Raw genomic sequence first — 21,385 nt, 5'->3', positions numbered from 1 at the left:
ATTACTATAAGTTACAGTATAAGTAAATAATGCAAAAGGGAAATAGTGTTCATGGCTTCACAGACCGTTCACAAATCGAATGTAGAGGGGAGGATGCTCTTCCTAAAACGTTTAGTGTGTGTCTTCAGGCTCCTGGAGATAGTAATGAGAATTGGGCAAGTTCCAGAGCAGAGATGGTGAACCTATGGCATGTGTGACCCTCGATTCCATAAACCCTGTCCATAATAAAGTGAATAATAATAAAGAACAAACAAGGGAAAATCTGCAGATGCTGGAAATTCAAGCAACATACAAAATGCTGGAGGAACTCAGCAGGCCAGGCAGCATCTATGGAAAAGAGTATAACTGATGTTTTGGGCCGAGACCCTTCAGCAGGACTAGAAAAAAAGATGAGGAATCAGAGTAAGAAGGTGTGGGGAGGGGAGGGAGAAACACAAGGTGATGGGTGAAACTGGGAGGGGAAGGGGTGAAGTAGAGCTGGGAAGTTGATTATTGAAAGAGATACAGGGCTGGAGAAGGGGGAATCTGATAGGAGAGGACAGAAGGCCATGGAAGAAAGGGAAGGGAAAGGAGCACCAGAGGGAGGTGAGGGGCAGGCAAGGAGATAAGGTGAGAGAGGGAAAAGGGGATAGAGAATGGCGAAGGGGGGCATTACTGAAAGTTCGAGAAATCAATGTTCATGCCATCAGGTTGGAGGCTACCCAGCTGGAACATAAGGTGTTGATTCTCCAACGTGAGTGTGGCCTTATTGCAACAGTAGAGGAGGTCATGGACTGATATGTCGGAATGGAAATGGGAAGTGGAATTAAAATGGTGGCCACTAGGAGAAGCTAATTTTTCTGGCGGACAGAGCATAGGTACTTATCGAAATGGTCTCCCAATCTACATCGGGTCTCACTGATACACAGTAGGCCACACCGGGAGCACCGGACACAGTAAATAACCCCAACAGACTCACAGGTGAAGTGTCACCTCACCTGGAAGGACTGTTTGGGGCCCTGAATTGTAGTGAGAGAGTTGGTTTAGGGGCAGGTTTAGCACTTGTTCCACTTGCAAGGATAAGTGCCAGGAGGGAGATCAGTGGGGAGGGAGGAATGGACAAGGGAGTCCCTGCGGAAAGCAGAAAGTGAGAGGGCGGGGCAGGGGAAGGGAACGATGTGCTTTGTGGTGGGATCCCGTTGGAGTTGGTGGAAATTATGGAGAATTATGTGCTGGAAGGAGGCTGGTATGGTGATAGGTGGGGACAAGAAGAACCCTATCCCATATGGGTTGGCAGGAGGATGGGGTGAGGACAGACATGCGTGAAATGAGAGATGGGGGTGAGGGCAGCATTGATGGTGGAGGAAGGGAAGCCCCTTTCTTTGAAGAAGGAGGACATTTCTTTCGTGCTAAAATGAAAAGCCTCATCCTGACAGCAAATGCAGCAGGGACCGAGGAATTGAGAGAAGGGGATGGTGTTTTGCAGGTAACAGGGTGAGAGGAGCTATGGTTCAGGTAGCTCTGAGAGTCCATGGATTTACAATACACATCAGTAGATAAGCTGTCTCCAGAAGAGAGACAGAGAGATCAAGAAAGGGGAGGGAGGTGTTAGAAATGGACAAGTAAATTTGAGGGCAGGGTGGAAGTTGGAGGCAAAGTTGATGACGTCGACAAGCTCTGCATGGGTGCAGGAAGCAGCACCAACGCAGTCGTCGATATAGCGTAGGAAAAGTGTGGAACAGTCACCAGTGTAGGCTTGGAACATAGACTGTTCCACATAGCCAACAGAAAGGCAGGCATAGCTGGGACCCATGCAAGTGCCCACGGCGACACCTTTTGTTTGAAGGAAGTGGAGGAGCCGAAGGAGAGATTATTGAGAGTGAAGACCAGTCTGCCAGATGGAGGAGAGTGATGGTGGAGGGTAACTGGTTTGGTCTGGTGTCCAGAAAGAAATGGAGAGCTTTGAGGCCATCCTGATGGGAGATGGAAGTGTATAGGGGCTGGTGAAAATAAGATGATCGGGATCTAGGACCTTGAAATCATTGAGAAGTTTAAGAGCATGTGATGTGTCATGGATCTACTTAGGAAGGGACTGAACTGTGGGGGGTAAAGCTGAGTCGAGGTATACAGATACAAGTTCTCTGGGGCAGGAACATGCAGAAACAGTGGGTCTACCTGGACAAGCGGGTTTGTGGATCTTGGGTAGGAGGTTGAAACGGGAGGTGTGGCAACTATGAGGTTGGAGGCAGTGGATGGGAGATCCCCAGAGTCAATAGGATCAGTGATTGTGTGGAAGACAATGGCCTGGTGCTCCTTAGTGGGGTCCTGTTTGAGGGGTAAGAGGAGGTGTCTGAGAGTTGATGCTGGGCCTCAGCAAAGTAGAAGTCAGTCTGCTGGACTACTAGAGCCCCCACCCTGCATCTTTGGGTTTGATGGTGAGGTTAGGATTAGTGCGGAGAGGGTGAAGACCAGAGTGTGAAGAGTGTTTATTGTCCTTTTCGTGACCTTTCACAAATATGCACTAAAACTTATAATTTGTTGGCTACCCTTTTTAATTAGAGTTCCCATTCCCATTCTGTCATGTTGGTCCATGGCCTCCTCTATAGTCATGATGAAGTGACACTCAGGTTGGTGGAGCAACACCTCATATTCCATCTGGGTAGCCTCCAACCTGATGGCATGATCGTCGATTTTTCTGACTTTTTCTCATCCTCCCTTTCCTTTTGCTTTTTCCATTCACCATTCTGGCTTCCTTCTTATCTCTTCTCTTCTCCTCATCTGCCCATCACCTCTCTCTGGTTCCCCTCCTCCCTCCCTTTCTCCCATAGTCCACAGTCCTCTCCTATCAAATTCCTCCTTCTTCAGTCCTTTACGTCTTCCAACTATCACCTTCCAGCCTCTCACTTCAACCCCCTCCACCACCCACCCATCTTCCCCCTCACCTGGTCTCACCTATCACTTGCCAGCTTGTACTCCTTCCCTTTCCCACATCTTCTTATTTTGGCTTCTTCTCCCTTCATTTCCAGTCCTGACAAAGGGTCTCAGCCCAAAAGGTCAACTATTTATTCCATGCCGCATATGCTGCCTAACCCTTTGAGTTCCCTCAGCTTTTTGTGTGTGTTGTTCTGGATTTCCAGCACCTGCAGAAGCTCTTGTGTTTAAAGCTTATAATTTCACGTTCACATTTGTCTTTTTAAAAGATTAATATTAATAATTATTGTACAGGTTTTCTAAAATGGTTCATTTATTTCAATGTCTCTGTCGTTTGTTATTAAAAATGTAAGCAATGCAGACATGTAAATAAGCAACGTGACTCATCTTTTTTCCTTTAAAAGTCCATAATCATTGTTACTAATTCATTAATTATAATCTCTGCTCAAAATTACCATTGCATGTGAGAAGACCTTTTTTTTAGAAGATTATTGTCAATTTTGGCACATGCGCTCGAAAAGTCTTGCCACCCCTTAACGATGGATGCCATCTTCTTGAGGTACCACCTTGAGAAGAGTCTTTGATGGTGGTGACACGTGTGCCCACGATGAAGCTGGCTGAGTCCACTGATACAAGACTATCTACTGACAGGATATAGTTGAACAGAACAGTGGCCCTTCATCCCATGGTGTTGTGCAGTACTAATTAAACTGGTAATTAAATAACTAACTAAACTAATCCCTTCTGCCCTATGCATTGTTTATATTCCTCCATTCTCAGCATATCCAAGTGCCTATTTAAGAACCTGTTATGTGCCTCGATTGTACTAACCTCCATCATCCCTGACAGCGCATTCCAGGTACCAAGTACTCTATATGTGAGAAAACTTGCCTCACTCATCTCCTTTGAAATGACCCCCTCTTACCTTAGATGCATGCCCTCTGGTATTAGACTTTCAACTCTCAGAGAAAGATGTTGTCTATCTATGCTGCTCATAATCTTTTAACCTTCTATTTGGCTCATCGACTTTTAAGTGCTGAAGACTGGGAGGCATAGGTTTAAGGAAGAGGGGGATCGTTTAAAGGAGGCATAGATTGCCAGAAACCTTTTTCCCAAGTGAAAATGGCTAATACGAGGGGGCATAATTATAAGATGATTGGAGGAAAGTATAGAGGAGATGTCAGATATGAATTCTTTACACAGGGTACAGTGGGTGCATGGGTGCCATGGGTGATGGTGGAGGCATATATATTAAGGGCATTTAAGAAACTTCTAGATATGTCATGGTAGTGTTCAGTTAGGACAAACTGGAGAACTCGTCTAGTGAGGCATAACGGGTGCAATTGAGAAATAAGAAAGGTACGACCACGTTAATGGGATTATATTATGGACCACCCAACTGTCTGCCAGATGTAGAGCAACACTTTGTAGAGAGATGGCAGACTGTTGCAAGAAACATAAGGTTGTTATAGTAGGTGATTTTAACTTTCCACATATTGACTGGGGCTCCCATACTGTAAAAGAACTAGATGGGATAGAGTTTGACACATGTGTTCGGGAAAGTTTCCTTAATTGGTACGTAAAAGTGCAATACTTGATCTGTTACTGGGGAATAAGACAGGGCAGGTGATAGAGGTTTGTGTTGGGGAACACTCTGCATTTAGTGATCACAATGCCATTAGTTTCAAAGTAAATATGGAAAAAGATAGGTCTGGTCCTCGGGTTGAGATTCTAAATTGGAGATAAGACAATTTTAATGGCATCAGAAAGGGTTAGGCAAGTGTGGATTGGGACAGGCTGTTTTCTGGCAAAGGTGTACTTGGTAAATAGGAGGCATCCAAAAGTGAAATTTTGAGTGTACAAAGCTTGTACGTGCCTGTCAAAATAAAAGGTAAAGATAACAGGTTTAGGGAACCTTGGTTTTCAAAAGATATTGAGGCCCTGACTAAGAAAAAAAAGGTTCATAGCAGGGATAGGCAGGTGGGATCAATTGAGGTACTTGAGGAGTGTAAAAAATGTGAGAGAACATTTTAGAAACATAGAAATAGAAAATAGGTGCAGGAGTAGGCCGTTCGGCCCTTTGAGCCTGCACCGCCATTCAGAATGATCATGGCTGACCGTCCAACTCAGAACCCTGAACCAGCCTTCCCTCCATACCCCCTGATCCCTTTAGCCGCCAGGGCCATATCTAACTCCCTCTTAAATATAGCCAATGAACTGGCCTCAACTGTTTCCTGTGGCAGAGAATTCCACAGATTCACCACTCTCTGTGTGAAGAAGTCTTTCCTAATCTCGGTCCTAAAAGGCTTCCCCTTTATCCTCAAACTGTGACCTCTCGTTCTGGACTTCCCCAACATCGGGAACAATCTTCCTGCATCTAGCCTGTCCAATCCCTTTAGGATTTTATACGTTTCAATCAGATCCCCCCTCAATCTTCTAAATTCCAACGAGTATAGAAACATAGAAACATAGAAAATAGGTGCAGGAGTAGGCCATTCGGCCCTTCGAGCCTGCACCGCCATTTATTATGATCATGGCTGATCATCCAACTCAGAACCCCGCCCCAGCCTTCCCTCCATACCCCCTGACCCCCGTAGCCACAAGGGCCATATCTAACTCCCTCTTAAATATAGCCAATGAACTGGCCTCAACAGTTTCCTGTGGCAGAGAATTCCACAGATTCACCACTCTCTGTGTGAAGAAGTTTTTCCTAATCTCGGTCCTAAAAGGCTTCCGCTCTATCCTCAAACTGTGGCCCCTCGTTCTGGACTTCCCCAACATCGGGAACAATCTTCCTGCATCTAGCCTGTCCAATCCCTTTAGGATCTTATACGTTTCAATCAGATCCCCCCTCAATCTTCTAAATTCCAACGAGTACAAGCCTAGTTCATCCAGTCTTTCATTATATGAAAGTCCTGCCATCCCAGGAATCAATCTGGTGAACCTTCTTTGTACACCCTCTATGGCAAGGATGTCTTTCCTCAGATTAGGGGACCAAAACTGCACACAATACTCCAGGTGTGGTCTCACCAAGGCCTTGTACAACTGCAGTAGAACCTCCCTGCTCCTGTACTCGAATCCTCTCGCTATAAATGCCAGCATACCATTCGCCTTTTTCACCACCTGCTGTACCTGCATGCCCACTTTCAATGACTGGTGTATAATGACACCCAGGTCTCGTTGCACTTCCCCTTTTCCTAATCGGCCACCATTCAGATAATAATCTGTTTTCCTGGTTTTGCCACCAAAGTGGATAACCTCACATTTATCCACATTAAATTGCATCTGCAATGAATTTGCCCACTCACCTAACCTATCCAAGTCACCCTGCATCCTCTTAGCATCCTCCTCACAGCTAACACTGCCGCCCAGCTTCGTGTCATCCACAAACTTGGAGATGCTGCATTTAATTCCCTCATCCAAGTCATTAATATATATTGTAAACAACTGGGGTCCCAGCACTGAGCCTTGCGGTACCCCACTAGTCACTGCCTGCCATTCTGAAAAGGTCCCGTTTATTCCCACTCTTTGCTTCCTATCTGCCAACCAATTCTCCACCCACACCAATACCTTACCCCCAATACCGTGTGCTTTAAGTTTGCACACTAATCTCCTGTGTGAGACCTTGTCAAAACCCTTTAGAAAATCCAAATATACCACATCCACTGGTTCTCCCCTATCCACTCTACTAGTTACATCCTCAAAAAATTCTATGAGATTCGTCAGACATGATTTTCCTTTCACAAATCCATGCTGACTTTGTCCGATGATTTCACCACTTTCCAAATGTGCTGTTATCACATCTTTGATAACTGACTCTAGCAGTTTCCCCACCACCGATGTTAGGCTACCCGGTCTATAATTCCCTGGTTTCTCTCTCCCTCCTTTTTTCAGAAAGAAATCAGCAAGACTAAAAGAAGGCATGAGGTTGCCCTAGCAGACAAGGTGAAGGATAGTCTTAAGGGATTCTACAGATACGTTAAAAACAAAATGATTACAAGGGGCAACTGGTCCTCTGGAAGACTAGAGTGGTAATCTATGCATTGAGCCAAAAGAGACGGGAGAGATCTTAAATGGATCTTGTGCATCTGTACATACTTGAAGACAGACAGAGAATCTATAGAAGTGAGGCAAAGCAGCAGCGAGGCATGTACCCTTTACAGATTACAGAGGAGGAGGTGTTGGCTATCTCGAGGAAAATTAAGGAATTTGTCAGGGCCCGACAAGGTATTCCTGTGGACCTTGTGGAAGACAAGTGCAGAAACTGCAGGGTCCCTAGCAGAGATATTTAAGTCATCCTTAGCAACAGGTGAAGTACTAGAGGATTGGAGTATAGCTAATATTGTTCTGTTGTTCAAGAAAGGCTCTAAGAATAAACCAGGAAATTATAGGCCGGTGAGCCTGACTTCAGAAGTGAGAAACTTTTTGGAAAAAATTCAGAGACCAGATATATGAGTATTCGGATAGATAGGGACTGATTAGAGATAGTCAGCATGGATTTGTGCATGGTAGGTAATTTCTAACCAATCTTATAGAGTTTTTCGAGGAAGTTACAAAGAAAGTGGATGAAGGCAAGGCAGCAAATGTTGTCCACATCAGCATTAGTAGGGTATTTGACAAGATCCCACATGGGAGGTTGGCCAAGAAGGTTCAGTCATTCGGCATTCAAGATGAGGTAGTAAATTGGATCAGACATTGGCTTTGTGGGAGAAGCCAGAGTGTGGTAATAAATGGTTGCCTCACTGACTGGAGGCCTATGACTATTGGAGTGCCTCAGGGATCGGCTCTGGTTCTGTTGTTGTTTGTCATCTATATCAATGTGATATAGATGATAATGTGGTTAACCGGATCAGCAAATTTGTGAATGACACAAATGTGATATAGATGATAATGTGATAATGTGATATAGATGATAATGTGATAATGTGATATAGATGATAATGTGGATCAGCAAATTTGTGAATGACACAATGTGATATAGATGATAATGTGGTTAACTGAATCAGCAAATTTGTGAATGACACCAAAACTGGGGTTGTAGTGGACAGCAAGGAAGACTATCATGGCTTGCATCGGGATCTGGACCAGCTGGAAAAATGGTCTGAGAAATGGCAGATGAATTTAATGCCAATTTTGCACTTCGGTAGGACCAACCAGGGTCAGATTTACATAGTGAATGGTTAGGGGACTGAGGAGTGTGGCAGAACCAAGGGATCTGGGAATACAGGTCCATAGTTCACTGAAAGTCGCCGCACAGGTAGACTTATAAACTTATAGACTTACAGGTAGACTTAGACCTATAGGGTTATAAAGAAAGCTTTTGGCACATTGGCTTTCATAAATCAAAGTTCTGAGTTCAGGAGATGAGAAGTTATGTTGAAGTTGTATAAGACGTTGGTAAGGCCTAATTTGGAGTATTGTGTGCAGTTTTGGTCACTGACCTATAGGAAAGATGTAATTAAGGTTGAAAGAATCCAGAGGAAATTTACAATGGTGTTGCTGGGACTGGAGGACTGGTGTTATAAGGAAAGGTTGTCTAGATTATGACTTTATTTCTCAGAATGTAGAAGATTGAGGGGGATTTTTGATAGAGGTATACAAAATTATGAGGGGGTATAGATAGGGTAAATGCAAGGAGGCTTTTTCCACTGAGGTTGGGTGGGTCTACAACTAGAGGTCATGGGTTAAGGGTGAAAGTTGAAAGGTTTAAGGAGCATATGACGGGAAACCTTCACTCAGTGTCGTAAGAGCGTAGAACGAGCTGCATGTGAGCTCTCAAATGTTGAAATAGAGCCTGCATCCACCACCTCCGCTGGCATCACTCACCAGCCTCTTGAGTGAAAAAATTCCCCATCATTTTCACCTCTAAAAATTTCTTGTGAGTAGAGTTAAGAAACTGCAAGGGGAACTGCCAAGACCCTGATGGGAGTTTTATACAGGCCTCCGAACATCCGAACAGTAGCCAGGATGTGGGCTACAAATGACAATGGGAGATAGAAAAACCTTGTCAAAAGCACAATAGTCATGGGGGATTTCATTATGCAGGTAGATTAGGAAAATCAGGTTGGTGCTGAATTCCAAGAGAGAGAATTTGTAGAATATAAGTTGGCTTTTTAGAGCAGTTTACAGTTGAGCCGACCAGGGGTTCAGCTATTCTTGATTGAGTGTTGTGTAACGAACCAGATTGGATTAGGGATCTTAATGAACCCTTAGGAGCCTGTGATCCTAATGTGATAGAACTCACCCTGCAATTTGAGAGGGAGGAGCTCAAGTCAGATGTATCAGTATAACAGTGGAAAACAGGGAATTACAGAGGCAGAAGTTGACTTGAATTGAATACCAGCAGGGCTGACAGCAGAGTAGCAGTGGCTGGAGCTTCTGGGAGCAATTTGGAAGGCACAGAATAGATACATCCCAAAGAAGACAAAGTATTTTAAAGGCAGGATGATGCAAGCGTGGCTGACAAGGGAAGTCAAGGCTAACATAAAAACAAAAGAAAGGGCATATAATAGAGCAAAAATTAGTGGGAAAATTTTAAAATCCAACAGAAGGCAACTAAAAAGCCATAAGGGGGGAAAAGATGAAATATAAAGGTAAGCTAGCCAATAATTAAAAAAAAGATACAAAAGTTTTTTTCAGATATATAAAGAGTAAAAGAGAGGTAAGAATAGATATTGGACCACTGGAAAATGACACAGGAGAGGTAGTAATGAGGACAAAAAAACGGCGGTCAAACAAAATGAGTATCTTGCATCAGTCTTCACTGTGGAACACACAAGTAGAATGCTGGCTACTCGAGAGAGTCAGGGAACAGAGGGAATGTAGTTGCTATTAATAGGGGGAAGGTGCTTGGGAAACAGAAAGATCTGAAGGTAGACACGTCACCTGGACTAGATAGACTACACCCAAGGGTTCTGAAGGAGGTAGCTGAAGAGATTGTGGAGGCATCAGTAATGATCTTTCAAGAATCACTTGATTTTCCAGTTCTGGAGAACTGGAAATTTGCAAATGTCACTCCACTCTTCAAGAAGTGAGAAAGGCAGAATAAAGAAAATGATAAGCCAGTTAGCCTGACCTCAGTAGTTGGGAAGATCTTGGAGTTGATCATTAAGGATGTTCTTTTGGGTGTTTGGAGACACATGGCAAAATAGGCCAAAGTCAGCATGGTTTCCTGAAGAGAAAATCTTGCCTGACAAATCAGTTAGAATTCTTTAAGGAAATTACAAGTAGGATAGACAAAGGAGAATCAGTGGATCGGAAAATCCTACCTGACAAATCTGATAGAATTCTTTGAGGAAATTACAAGTAGGATGACAAGGGAGAATCTTGGATTTTCAGAAGGCCTGTGACAAGGTGCCACACATGAGACTGCTTAACAAGGTAAGAGCCCATGGTATTACAGAAAAGATATTAGCTTGGAAATTCAAATTCAATAGGTTTCAGTCAGATCTTCCCTCATTCTTCAAAGTTCCAGTGAATGCAGGCTTCAGTTGTACGCAAATAATATCAGTTAAATTCAGCACAAATTTCTGCTGGATGTGTTGGGCCAAATGACCCATTTCTCGCACTATTCTATGACATTATAAATCTAACAGTCTCTCCAGGGAAAATCCAGGGAAAAAGGGCTCCCTTTTCCTTTCATCCATGTGCCTATCTGAAAGTCTATTGTGTTCCTAATGCCTCTGCCTCTACCACCACCCATGGCAGCACATTTCAAGCACCCCACCCCACCCCCACCCCCGCCAACTCCCTGCTTGAAAAATGTACCTCTGACCTCCCCCTATACTTCCCACAAATCACCTTAAAATTATGCTCTCATATTAGTCAATTCCATTCTGGGAAAAAGGTGCTGGCTGTTCACTCTATCAATGCTGCTTATCATCTTATTGGCCTCTATTAAGTCATGTCTCATCCTTCTTGGCTACAAAGAGAAAAGCCCTAGTTCACTCAGCATATAAGACATGCTCTCTCATCCAGGCAGCATCCTGGTAAATCTCCTCTGCACCCCCTCTAAAATCTTCCACATCCTTCCGACAATAAGGGAATTACAGAGGCATGAGACAGGAGCTTGCCCAGGTGGATTGGAGGAGAATACTGGCAGGAATGACAACAGAGCAGACGTGGCTGAAGTTTGTGGGAAAAGTTCACAAGGCACAGGATAGATAAGTCCCACAGAGGAAGAAGTTCTCAAATGCAGGGGTAGGCAACTGTGGCTGACAAGGGAAGTTAAGGACTGCATAAAAGCCAAGGAAAGGACATATAAGGTAGCAAAAGTGAGTGGGAAATTGGATGATTGGGGATCTTTTAAAATCCAGCAAAAGGTGACTAAAAAAGCTATACGAAGGGAAAAGAAGAAATATGAGGGCAAACTAGCCAATAATATAAAGCAGGTTACTAAAAGATTTTTTTCAGTTATATAAAGAGTAAAAGAGAGGCAAGAGTTGATACTGGACCACTGGAAAATGATGCTGGTGAGGTAGGAATGAGGGCAAAGAAATGGCAGATGAAGTTAATGGGTACTTTGCATCTGTCATCACTGCGAAAGAGGTCCGTGAGTGTCAGGGAGCAGGAATGAGTGCCATTGCTATTACAAAAGAAAAAGTGCTAGGCAAACTGAAAGGCCTTTAGGGTGGATAAGACACCTGGACCAAATAGACTACATCCCAGAGTCATGAAAGAAGTTGCTGAAGAGATAACGGATGCATTGGTCATGATCTTTCAAGAATCACTTGATTCTGGCATGGTCCGGTGGGGGGACTGGAAGATTGCAAATGTCACCCCACTCTTTAAGAAGTGAGGAAGGCAAAACAAAAGAAATTATAGGCCAGTTAGTCTATCTTCAGCGTTTGGGAAAATGCTTATTAAGGACAAGATTTTGGGGTTACTTGGAGACTAATGATAAAATAAGCCAAAGTCAGCATGGTTTCTGTGAAGGGAAAACTTTCTTGACAAACCTGTTAGAGTTCTTTGAAGAAGTAACAAGCAGGGTGGACAAAGGAGAGGCAGTGGATGTCATTTACTTGGATTTTCAGAAGGCATTTGATAAGGTGCCACACATGAGGCTGCTTAACAAGATACAATCCTATGGCATTACAGGAAAGATACTGGCATGGATAGAGGAATGGCTGACAGGCAGGAGGCAGTGAATGGGAATAAAAGGGGCCTTTTCTGGTTGGCTGCTAGTGTTCCTCAGGGGTCAGTATTGAGACTGTACTTTTCACATTGTCTGTTAATAAATTAGATCAATTATGGCTTTGTGGCAAAGTTTGTGTATGATAGGTGGAGGGGTAGGTAGCGCTGAGGAAGCAATGTGATTGCAGTAGGACTTAGACAAATTGGAAAAATGGGCAAAAAAGTGGGAAATGGAATACAGTGTTGAGAAATGTATGATAATGCATTTTGGTAAAAGGAACAATAGTGCAGACTATTATCTAAATGGGGAGAAGGTTCAAACATCAGAAATGCAGAGGAATTTAGGAGTCCTTGTGAAAGACTCCCAGAAGGTTAATTTACAGGTTGAGTCTGTGGTAAAGAAGGCATTTATTTCAAGCCGAATAGAATATAGTGCTTGGAGTTTTGTCAATAATTTTGGGACCCATATCTCAGAAAGGATGTGTTGTCATTGGAGAGAGTCCAGAGGAGGTTCACAAGGATAATTCCAGGAATGAAGGGGTTAACATATGAGGAACGTTTGATAGCTTTGGGCATGTACTCACTGGAATTTAGAAGAATACATGGGGATCTCGTCGAAACCTACCAAATGTTGAAAGGACTAGATAAGGCGGATGTGGAGAGGATGTTTCTTATGGTGGGGTATCCAGAACCAGAGGGCACAGCCTCAAAATTGAGGGACTATCTTTTAGAACAGAGGTAAAGAGGAATTTGTTTAGCCAAAGTGTAGTGAATCTGTGACATGCTCTGCCACAGATTGCTGTGAAGGCCAAGTCCGTGGGTATATTTAAGGCAGAAGTTGATAGTTTCCTGATCAGTCGGGGCATCAAAGGATATGGCGAGAAGGCAGGTGTATGGGGTTGAGTGGGTTTTGTGTCAACCATGAAGGAATGGTGGAGCAGACTCGATGGGCTGAATGGCCTAATTCTGCTCCTATATCTTATGGTCTTATGTTCCTCTGGCGACCAGACCCAAACACAATACTCCAAATGTGATCTGACCAGAATTTTATAGAGAACTTAAAACATTACAGCACAGTACAGGCCCTTCGGACCGTGATGTTGTGCCAACTTTTAACCTACTATAAAAGCAGTCTACCGCTTCTCTCCTACATATCGCATTGCATCCTGCAACATTTCCTCGTGGCTCTTGAACTCGGTCCCCTGACTAACTCATTGGAGGTTGAGGCACTGATAGTTCCTGACACCTAGTCATTATAATCAATCGCAGGGCCATTCCCTGACCATATTTCCAAGCCCCCCCCCCCCCGCCACCCTTGCACTGTTCCTGCTTCCCCATTAACACAGAGACCTGGACGTCAGCAGCTGAAGTGACTGCAACCTGTGCCCCAGGGATACAGAGATATCGCTATGCTTTCAAATGCCGCATGAAGATGTCGGCTTAGATTACATGCTTGAGGTCTGGCTCTTGTGTATCAAATTGACATCTATTGGTGCCCGAGGTGGTAGCAGTACTAATTGAGCAACTAACTTTAAATAGGCATGTGTATATACACATGTTCACACACACACACACACACACACCACCACCACCACCAATGACCTCCTGTTCTAGTCTCTCCCAAACTCAATGCCTACTTGCATTTACCCTATCTATACCCCTCATAATTTTGTCCATTTCTATCAATTCTCCTCTCATTCTTCCATGCTCCAGGAAAAGAAGTCCTGGCTGGTTCATGTCCATTCCCTGTAACTCATGTTCTGAAGTCTTGGCAAAATCCTTATAGATTTTCTCCGTACTTTTTCAGTCTTATTGATATCATTCCTGTAGATATCAGTTAAACTCCAACAATCCAGAAACTTTCAAGAGTTTGATAAAGCTGGTCTGGCAGATTTTCCAGGTTATCGAATGGACTATGGCTGCTGAAATTTCAAAATTTGTAAATTTTTTATCGAAGTAAATGTATGTCAACGTATACTATCCTAAGACTCATTTTCTTGCAGGCATTCACAGTAGAACAAAGAAATACAATAGAAACAATTAAAAACTACACACAAAATTTGAAAAGTGACCAATGTGCAAAAGAAGACAAATTGTGCAAATAGAAAATGAGTAATTCTGAGAACATGATTTGTAGAGTCCTTGAAAACGAGTCTGTAGGTTATGGCATCAGTTGTGGTGAGTGAAGTTACTGATGGTTGTAAGATAATAGCTGTTTCTGAACCTAGTGATGTGGGACCTAAGGCTCCTGCATCTCTTTCCCGATGGCAGCAACAGGAAGAGGGGGCACGGCTTGGATGGTGGGGACCCTTAATGATGGATGCTGCTTTCTTATGGCAATGTTCCTTGTAGATGTGTTCAATGGTGGGGAGGGCTTTTCCTGTGATGGACTTGGTTGTATCCACCAATTTCTGTAGACTTTTCCATTGTTTTCAATTCCAATATAATTTAAAATTCCAGCTCACATTTAATACACCTGATTTTAGATATTACACAACAGTATAATAAAAATTTCAATGGGCTTGGCGGGTTTAGAGAGCATGGCAAGCAGTACTCTGGTTAGATTAAAGGGAGCCAAGCACCAGTGAGTTTAACAGGATCATGGAAAATAGGTCCCTACACTGAGTTTACAGGATGTGTGGGAAACAGGGTGCAAGCGAATTTACAAAGAAGAGGGAATATGGGAAATGGGCCCCAGTGAGACCTTCAGCATAGAAACAAGCCCTTTGGCCCATTGTTCTGTGCTAACCATCATGCCTATCTTTATCGATTCCACTTGCCTGCTTTAACTGAATATACTCTATGCCCTGCTCATTCATGTACAGGTCAAGATATGTCTTAAATGCTTGTATATAAAAGGTTATCAGATTTTATGTATGAGTTCTTGATCCACAGTTCTCGCTTTGCCAACTAGCAGAAGTAGTTTCTCGCACTAGATGCTGGAGGAGTTGCAGTCTTTTGTGTGTTGCTCCAGCTCACCTTCTAGGACTCTACAACTCACATTCTCACTGTTATTTATTTATATTTGTATTTTCACGGTTTTTCTTTCTTTGCACATTGGTTATTGTCAGTCTTTGTGTGCAGTTTTTCATTCATTCTAGTGTATTTCTTTATCCTACAGTGAATGCCGACAAGAAAATGAATCCCAGGGTTGTATATGGTGAATATATGTACTTTGATTATAAATTCACTTTGAACTTCATGTGTGTTGCTCAAGATTTCCAGAATTTGCAAAATCTCTTGTTTGTAGATGTAGTTTCTCTCTGCATATCCTAGTAGTTCACCAGAATATGTTGAAAACTTCAGTCACATCACCACATAACTTGGTAAAAAAAATTCTAAAGATGCACAATCCAAGTTTGCATAATGGAGACATGAGATGCTGGAATCTGGAGTATGAAACATGCTGGAGGAAGGGGGGGAGGGGGGGTCAGGCAGCATCTGTGCAGAGAGATGGACTTTTCCAACCACCCCCTCCAACTGAATCCATTTGACAATCACCCCAATCCAACCCCTCCCTCTCACCGGCTACCTCCCCTCTTGTTCTTTCAATCTAGATCTCCAACCATAATGTTGAAGCCATTTCCCTCCAGCAGCTTGTTTATTTTTGCCCTAAGTTGTGGATTCACTATGGCCCTCCGTGGGTACCTGTTGAGGAGCGCTGGTGGATGAGAAGTAGCTTCCCAGCACCAGACTTCAGGGCTGGTGATCTGCTTAGACAAGTCCCCTTTAAGTGTGACCAGAGCAGGCCTGCAGATGGCACAGGGATGAAAATCCTGGAGGTAGCCAGAAAGGTGCATCTGTTCTCGACTTCTCTGGGCACTAGCCCATGGAATACTCGCAAGGAAAATCACAAAATGTATGCAACACACTGTAAGTCCCTCAGTTCCACGTTATATTGAATCATGTCGTGTGTGAGAGAGGGGCCTCGCCATCCACCTTATAGGCAAAGATATTTAATTCCGTCATTTAACAGAAGCTTAAATCTGCGCGCGTGAGTGTGGGAGTCACAACTGTGACTGGGGCTCCGACCACAAAGGCTGCCGTTGAACCTGGCGATCAGATTTTGACTTGATCCGCTTCCTCTCACAGCTGCACTGCAGAGCCCGCAGCCATCCGCCGGCCGCTGGATGACATCACCGTCAATGACAAGCGCCGCCAACCAGGCCCGGTTTCCACGGCAACCCGCGACCGAAGCGCTCTGAAGGCGGCGGCTTCTGCTCGACCTCGCCAGGCCGACCGTGTAAATAAGCCAATTCTTTATCGCGCTTTACTGTGATCTGAATTAGCTCACGGGCAGGGGATAGGACAGGGCTGTTTGTGCCTCATCGTTGCAGACTGAAGCGAAATCACTCTCCTGGTTGTTAGCTGTGTGGAAGCTGGGGCTTATTGATGACCATTCGAGAGAGACAGCCATATGACTTACTGTATATGGAAAGGTTGAATAGATTAGGATATTGTTCCCTGGGGCATCGGAGAACGAGGAAAAATTTAATGGGTACACTGATTTAAGGGTTTTATATGGGATTAGTGAAAACCAGTTTGTTTCCGCTGAGGTTGGGAGAGACTAGAATTAGAGGTCATGGGTTAAGGGTGAAAGGTGAATATTTAAGGGGAACATGAGGGGAACTTCCTCACTCAGAGAGTGGTGAGAGTGTGGTAGGAGCTGCCAGTGGAAGCAGTGGATGTGGGTTCGATTGCGACAGTTAAGAGAAGTTTGAATAGGTACGTGGATGGGAGGGGTGTGGAAGGCGGGTTAATAGGACTAGGCAGAATAACAGTCGGGCATTGAATAGATGGGCTGAAGGGTCTGTTTCTGTGCTGTTAGCGCAGGTGAAAAAGGACCAAGGTTTTCGCGCAGTTCCTTCCACCACCTGATAGCTGTTTCAGAGAGCAACGTGAATGATCAAACTGCTATCAGTAAGTCAACCAACGAACCAGGCAGGAGGCGAGGGAAACAGTGTTGAGAGCTTAAATTATAACGGGTGAGCAGGATTTAGAAGCTGCAATCTAATCAAGGTTTGAGTGTTTTATGTATGAAATGAAGGATTCTGGGACTGAATTGCGGGCTGCAATCTAATGGAAGAGAGCAGTTGGCATAATTGAATGGTCTGGAGCAAACTCAGCAGCATCTGTGAGGTGACACGCTGAATTATTCCTCCAGCAGGTTTTTTGTTACTCCAGATTGCGGCATCTGCAGTTATTTAATGCCTCCAAACTCCTGGAGGAACTCAACAGGCCAGGCAGCATTGGAGAAGGGGAATGCACAGTGATCATCTTGGGTTCACCTGGACTGAAAGAGGAGAGTATAAAGGGGTGAGCCGAAGGTGTGGAACAAGAGCTGGCAAGTCAGGTGGATCCAGCTGAGGAGTGTGATAGACAGATAGAGGAGGGGAATGGTTTTACTCTAGGCAAGGAATTTCATCACATCCTGCTGTGTGAGGCTATCAGGCAGGAATTTGGAAGCATAAATTGGGAATAGATGTTCTCCAGGAAATGTACAGAAGAAATGTGGTAAATGTTCAGGGGATATTTGTGTGGGGTTCTGCATAGGTACGTTCCAATGAGACAAGGAAAGGATGGTAGGGTACAGAACCATGGTGTACAAAGGCTGTTGAAAATCTGGTCAAGAAGAAAAGAAGAGCTTACGAAAGGTTCAAAAACCTAGGTAATGATAGAGATCTAGAAGATTATAAGGCTAACAGGAAGGAGTTTAAGATTGAAATTAGGAGAGCCAGAAGGGGCCATGAGAAGGCTTTGGCGGAAGGATGAAGGAAAACCCCAAGATAATCTACAAGTAAGTGAAGAGCAAGAGGATAAGACTTCAGAGAATAGGACCAATCAAGTGTGGCAATGGAAAAGTGTGTATGGAACCGGAGAAGATAGCAGAGGTACTTAATGAATACTTTGCTTCAGTATTCACTACTGACAAGGATCTTGGCGATTGTAGAAATGACTTGTAGCAGACTGAAAAGCTTGAGCATATAGATATTAAGAAAGAGGATTTGCTGGAGCTTTTGGAAAGCATCAAGTTGGATAAGTCGCTGGGGCTGGACCCCAGGCTACTGCAGGAGGTGAGGGAGGAGATTGCTGAGCCTCTGGCGATGATCTTTGCATCATCAATGGGAACGGGAGAGGTTCTAGAGGATTGGAGGGTTGCGGATGTTGTTCCTTTATTCAAGAAAGGGAGTAGAGATAGCTCAGGAAGTTATAGACTAGTGAGTCTTACTTCAGTGGTTGTTAAGTTGATGGAGAAGATCCTGAGAGGCAGACTTATGAACATTTGGAGAGGCATAATATGATTAGGAATAGTCAGCATTGCTTTGTCAAAGGCAGGTCGTGCCTTACAAGCCTGATTGAATTTTTTGAGGATGTGACTAAACACATTGATGAAGCAGATCAGTTGATGTAGTATATATGGATTTGAGCAAGGCATTTGATAAGGTACCCCATGCAAGGACTATTGAGAAGGTAAGGAGGCATGGGATCCAAGGGGACATTGCTTTGTGGATCCAGAATTGGCTTGCCCACAGAAGGCAAAGAGTGGTTGTAGACGGGTCATATTTTGCATGGAGGTCGATCACCAGTGGTGTGCCTCAGGGATCTGTTCTGGAACCCCTTCTCTTTGTTATTTTTTTAAATGGCCTGAATGAGGAAGTGGAGGGATGGGTTAGTAAGTTTGCTGATGATACAAAGGTTGGGGGTGCTGTGGATAGTGTGGAGGGCTGTCAGAGGTTACAGCGGGACATTGATAGGATGCAAAACTGGGCTGAGAAGTGCCAGATAAGTGTGAAGTGGTTCATTTTGGTAGGTCAAATATGATGGCAGAATATAGTATTAATGGTAAGGCTCTTGGCAATGTGGAGGATCAGAGGGATCTTGGGGTCCGAGTCCATAGGACACTCAAAGCTGCTACGCAGGTTGACTCTGTGGTTATGAAGGCATACAATGCATTGGCCTTCATCAACTGTGGGATTGAGTTTAAGAGCCGAGAGGTAATGTTGCAGCTATATAGGACCCTTGTCAGACCCCACTTGGAGTACTGTGCTCAATTCTGGTTGCCTCACTACAGGAAGGACGTGAAAACCGTAGAAATGGTGCAGAGGAGATTTACAAGGATCTTGCCTGGATTGGGGAGCATGCCTTATGAGAATAGGTTGAGTGAACTCGGCCTTTTCTCCTTGGAGTGATGGAGGATGAGAGGTGACCTGAAAGAGGTGTATAAGATGATGAGAGGCATTGATCATGTGGATAATCAGAGGCTTTTTCCCAGGGCTGAAATGGCTAGCATGAGAGGGCACAGTTTTAAGGTGCTTGGAAGAAGGTACAGAGGAGATGTCAGGGGTAAGTTTTTTACGCAGATCGTGGTGAGTATGTGGAATGGGCTGCCAGCAATGGTGATGGAGGCGGAAACGATAGAGTCTATTTAAGAGACTGCTGGATAGGTACATGGAACTCAAAAAAATAGAGGGCTATGGGTAACCCTTGGTAATTTCTAAGTAAGGACGTGTTTGGCAGAGCACTGTGGGCCGAAGGGCCTGTATTGTGCTGTAGGTGTTCTCTGTTCTATGTATACAGTAGCAGAGTCTGGGAGGCTCTGGTGATCTGTTTGAAGAATAAAAACAAAATAACGTTTAAAATTTTAAAAAAACAGGAATGTTGGAAACTCTCAGCTGGTTGGGCAACATGTGTTGGAGAGAGAACTGACGATACTGGACCTGATAGGAGTATATAAAATCATGAGAGACAGAGCCGATGACTTCAAATACAATTAGTACATCCAGCTTCTAACAGACCGTGTGAAGAAGTTGGAGCTGGAACTGGATGAGCTCTGGATCATTTGGGAGGCTGAGGCGGTGATAGGCAGGACGTACAGGGAGGTAGTTACACTAAAAAAAAAACGTGTTTATTTTCTATTTAAATCCCATGACAGTGAATTTTATTCCAAGCCTCTGATTTTTAGATGGTGAATTCTGTAGGAGTGAGTATAAATGTCTCTACCACTCTGGCCAATGCTGAGGTTACCGATATTTTCTCAGGGTGCGATAGTGTAAGTATTTCAATAAAGATGCAGGACACAAGAAACTGAGTGTCAGTCAGGAGGGTGAAAGCCAGTGCAGAGAACCTCTGTGGCCAGCCCCCTCAACAGTACGTATACGTATTACTTTGGGTACTGTTGGGAGGGATGACCTAGCAGAGGATCTTACACACACAAACAAGAGAAAATCTGCAGATGCTGGAAATCCGAGCAGCACACACAAAATGCTGGAGGAACGTGTCACAGCGGTCAGGTCTCTGGCACTGAGTCTGCCTCTGTGGCTCAGAAAGGAAAGGGGAAGAAGAAATGAGCTGTGCTGATAAGGGAACAGAAAGGAGGTTCTGTGGACAAGGAGATACCCAGATGGTATATGTTGCCTCCCGGGTGCCAGGTTCTGGGGCTTCTTGGATCAAATTCTCAGCAATCTAAAGTGGGAGGGTGATCAGCCAGATGTTGTGGTCCATATGGTCACAGGTCAGAAGAGGGATGAGGTTCGGCAAAGTGAGTCAGAGAGTTCGGTGCTAAGTTAAAGGACAGGACCTCCAGGGTTGTGATCTCGGGATTGCTGCCCACAAGACCAAAAGGTATAGGAGCAGAACTGGGCCGCTTGGCCATTGGGTCTGCACCACCATTTCATCAAGGCTGATCCAATTTTCCTCTCAGCCCCCATCTCCTGCTGTCTCCCCAGATCCCTTCATGTCCTGAACTGTGCCAGGTGTCAGTGAGGGCAGAAAAAGGAAGATCATACAGTTTAACTTCGCTAGGAGTTGGTGTAGGAGGGAGAGCTTCAGATTTTTGAACCATTAGGCTCTCTTTCAGAGAAGGTGGAACTGATCCAGAAGAGATGGCTGGCACCTAAACTGGAGCTGGACAAATATCCTGGTGGGATGGTTTGCTAGTACTGCACAGGGGCATGGGGGTGTGGGGGTGTTGGTTGGGGGTTGGCAGGACCAGAGTGCCGGAGCAAAGTGTGGAGGCAGATGTTGGTAAGGCCTCAGAGAAAGTCAGGAATCAAAAGGTCAAGAATGGTGTGACTAATGTTCTGAGTTTCAAATATTTCAATGCAAGAAGTATCGTAGGAAAGGCAGATGAGCTCAGGATATGGATCAACACATGGAATTATGATATCGTAGCCGTTAGTGAGACTTGGTTGCAGGAGAAGCAGGACTGGCAGCTCAGTATCCAGGGCTGCATTATTTAAGACGTGATACAGCAGGTGGGATTAAAAGGAGAGGGGTGGCCTTACTCGTCAGGAAAAATGTCGTGGCAGTGCTCAGTCAGGGCAGACTGGAAAACTCGTCTAGT

At 44.4% G+C, this 21,385-nt stretch overlaps 1 protein-coding gene across 6 annotated transcripts in view; it reads left to right on the top strand.

The window, feature by feature from the left end:
• si:dkey-91i10.2 (uncharacterized protein LOC555224 homolog) overlaps positions 1-21,385 on the top strand; it is a 214,629-nt gene that overhangs the window by 156,005 nt on the left and 37,239 nt on the right. For all 6 annotated transcript variants that reach the window (XM_063051340.1, XM_063051344.1, XM_063051339.1 and 3 more), the window contains one exon: positions 16,135-16,285. In XM_063051340.1, coding sequence (XP_062907410.1) covers positions 16,135-16,285 — 151 coding nt within the window. The remainder of the gene's footprint in view (positions 1-16,134; positions 16,286-21,385) is intronic.

This window comes from Mobula hypostoma, chromosome 6 (genome assembly GCF_963921235.1).
Source record: "Mobula hypostoma chromosome 6, sMobHyp1.1, whole genome shotgun sequence".
Taxonomy (NCBI): domain Eukaryota; kingdom Metazoa; phylum Chordata; class Chondrichthyes; order Myliobatiformes; family Myliobatidae; genus Mobula; species Mobula hypostoma.
The sequence above is the reverse complement of the archived record's forward strand: the minus strand, read 5'-3'. Positions and strand labels throughout refer to the sequence as shown.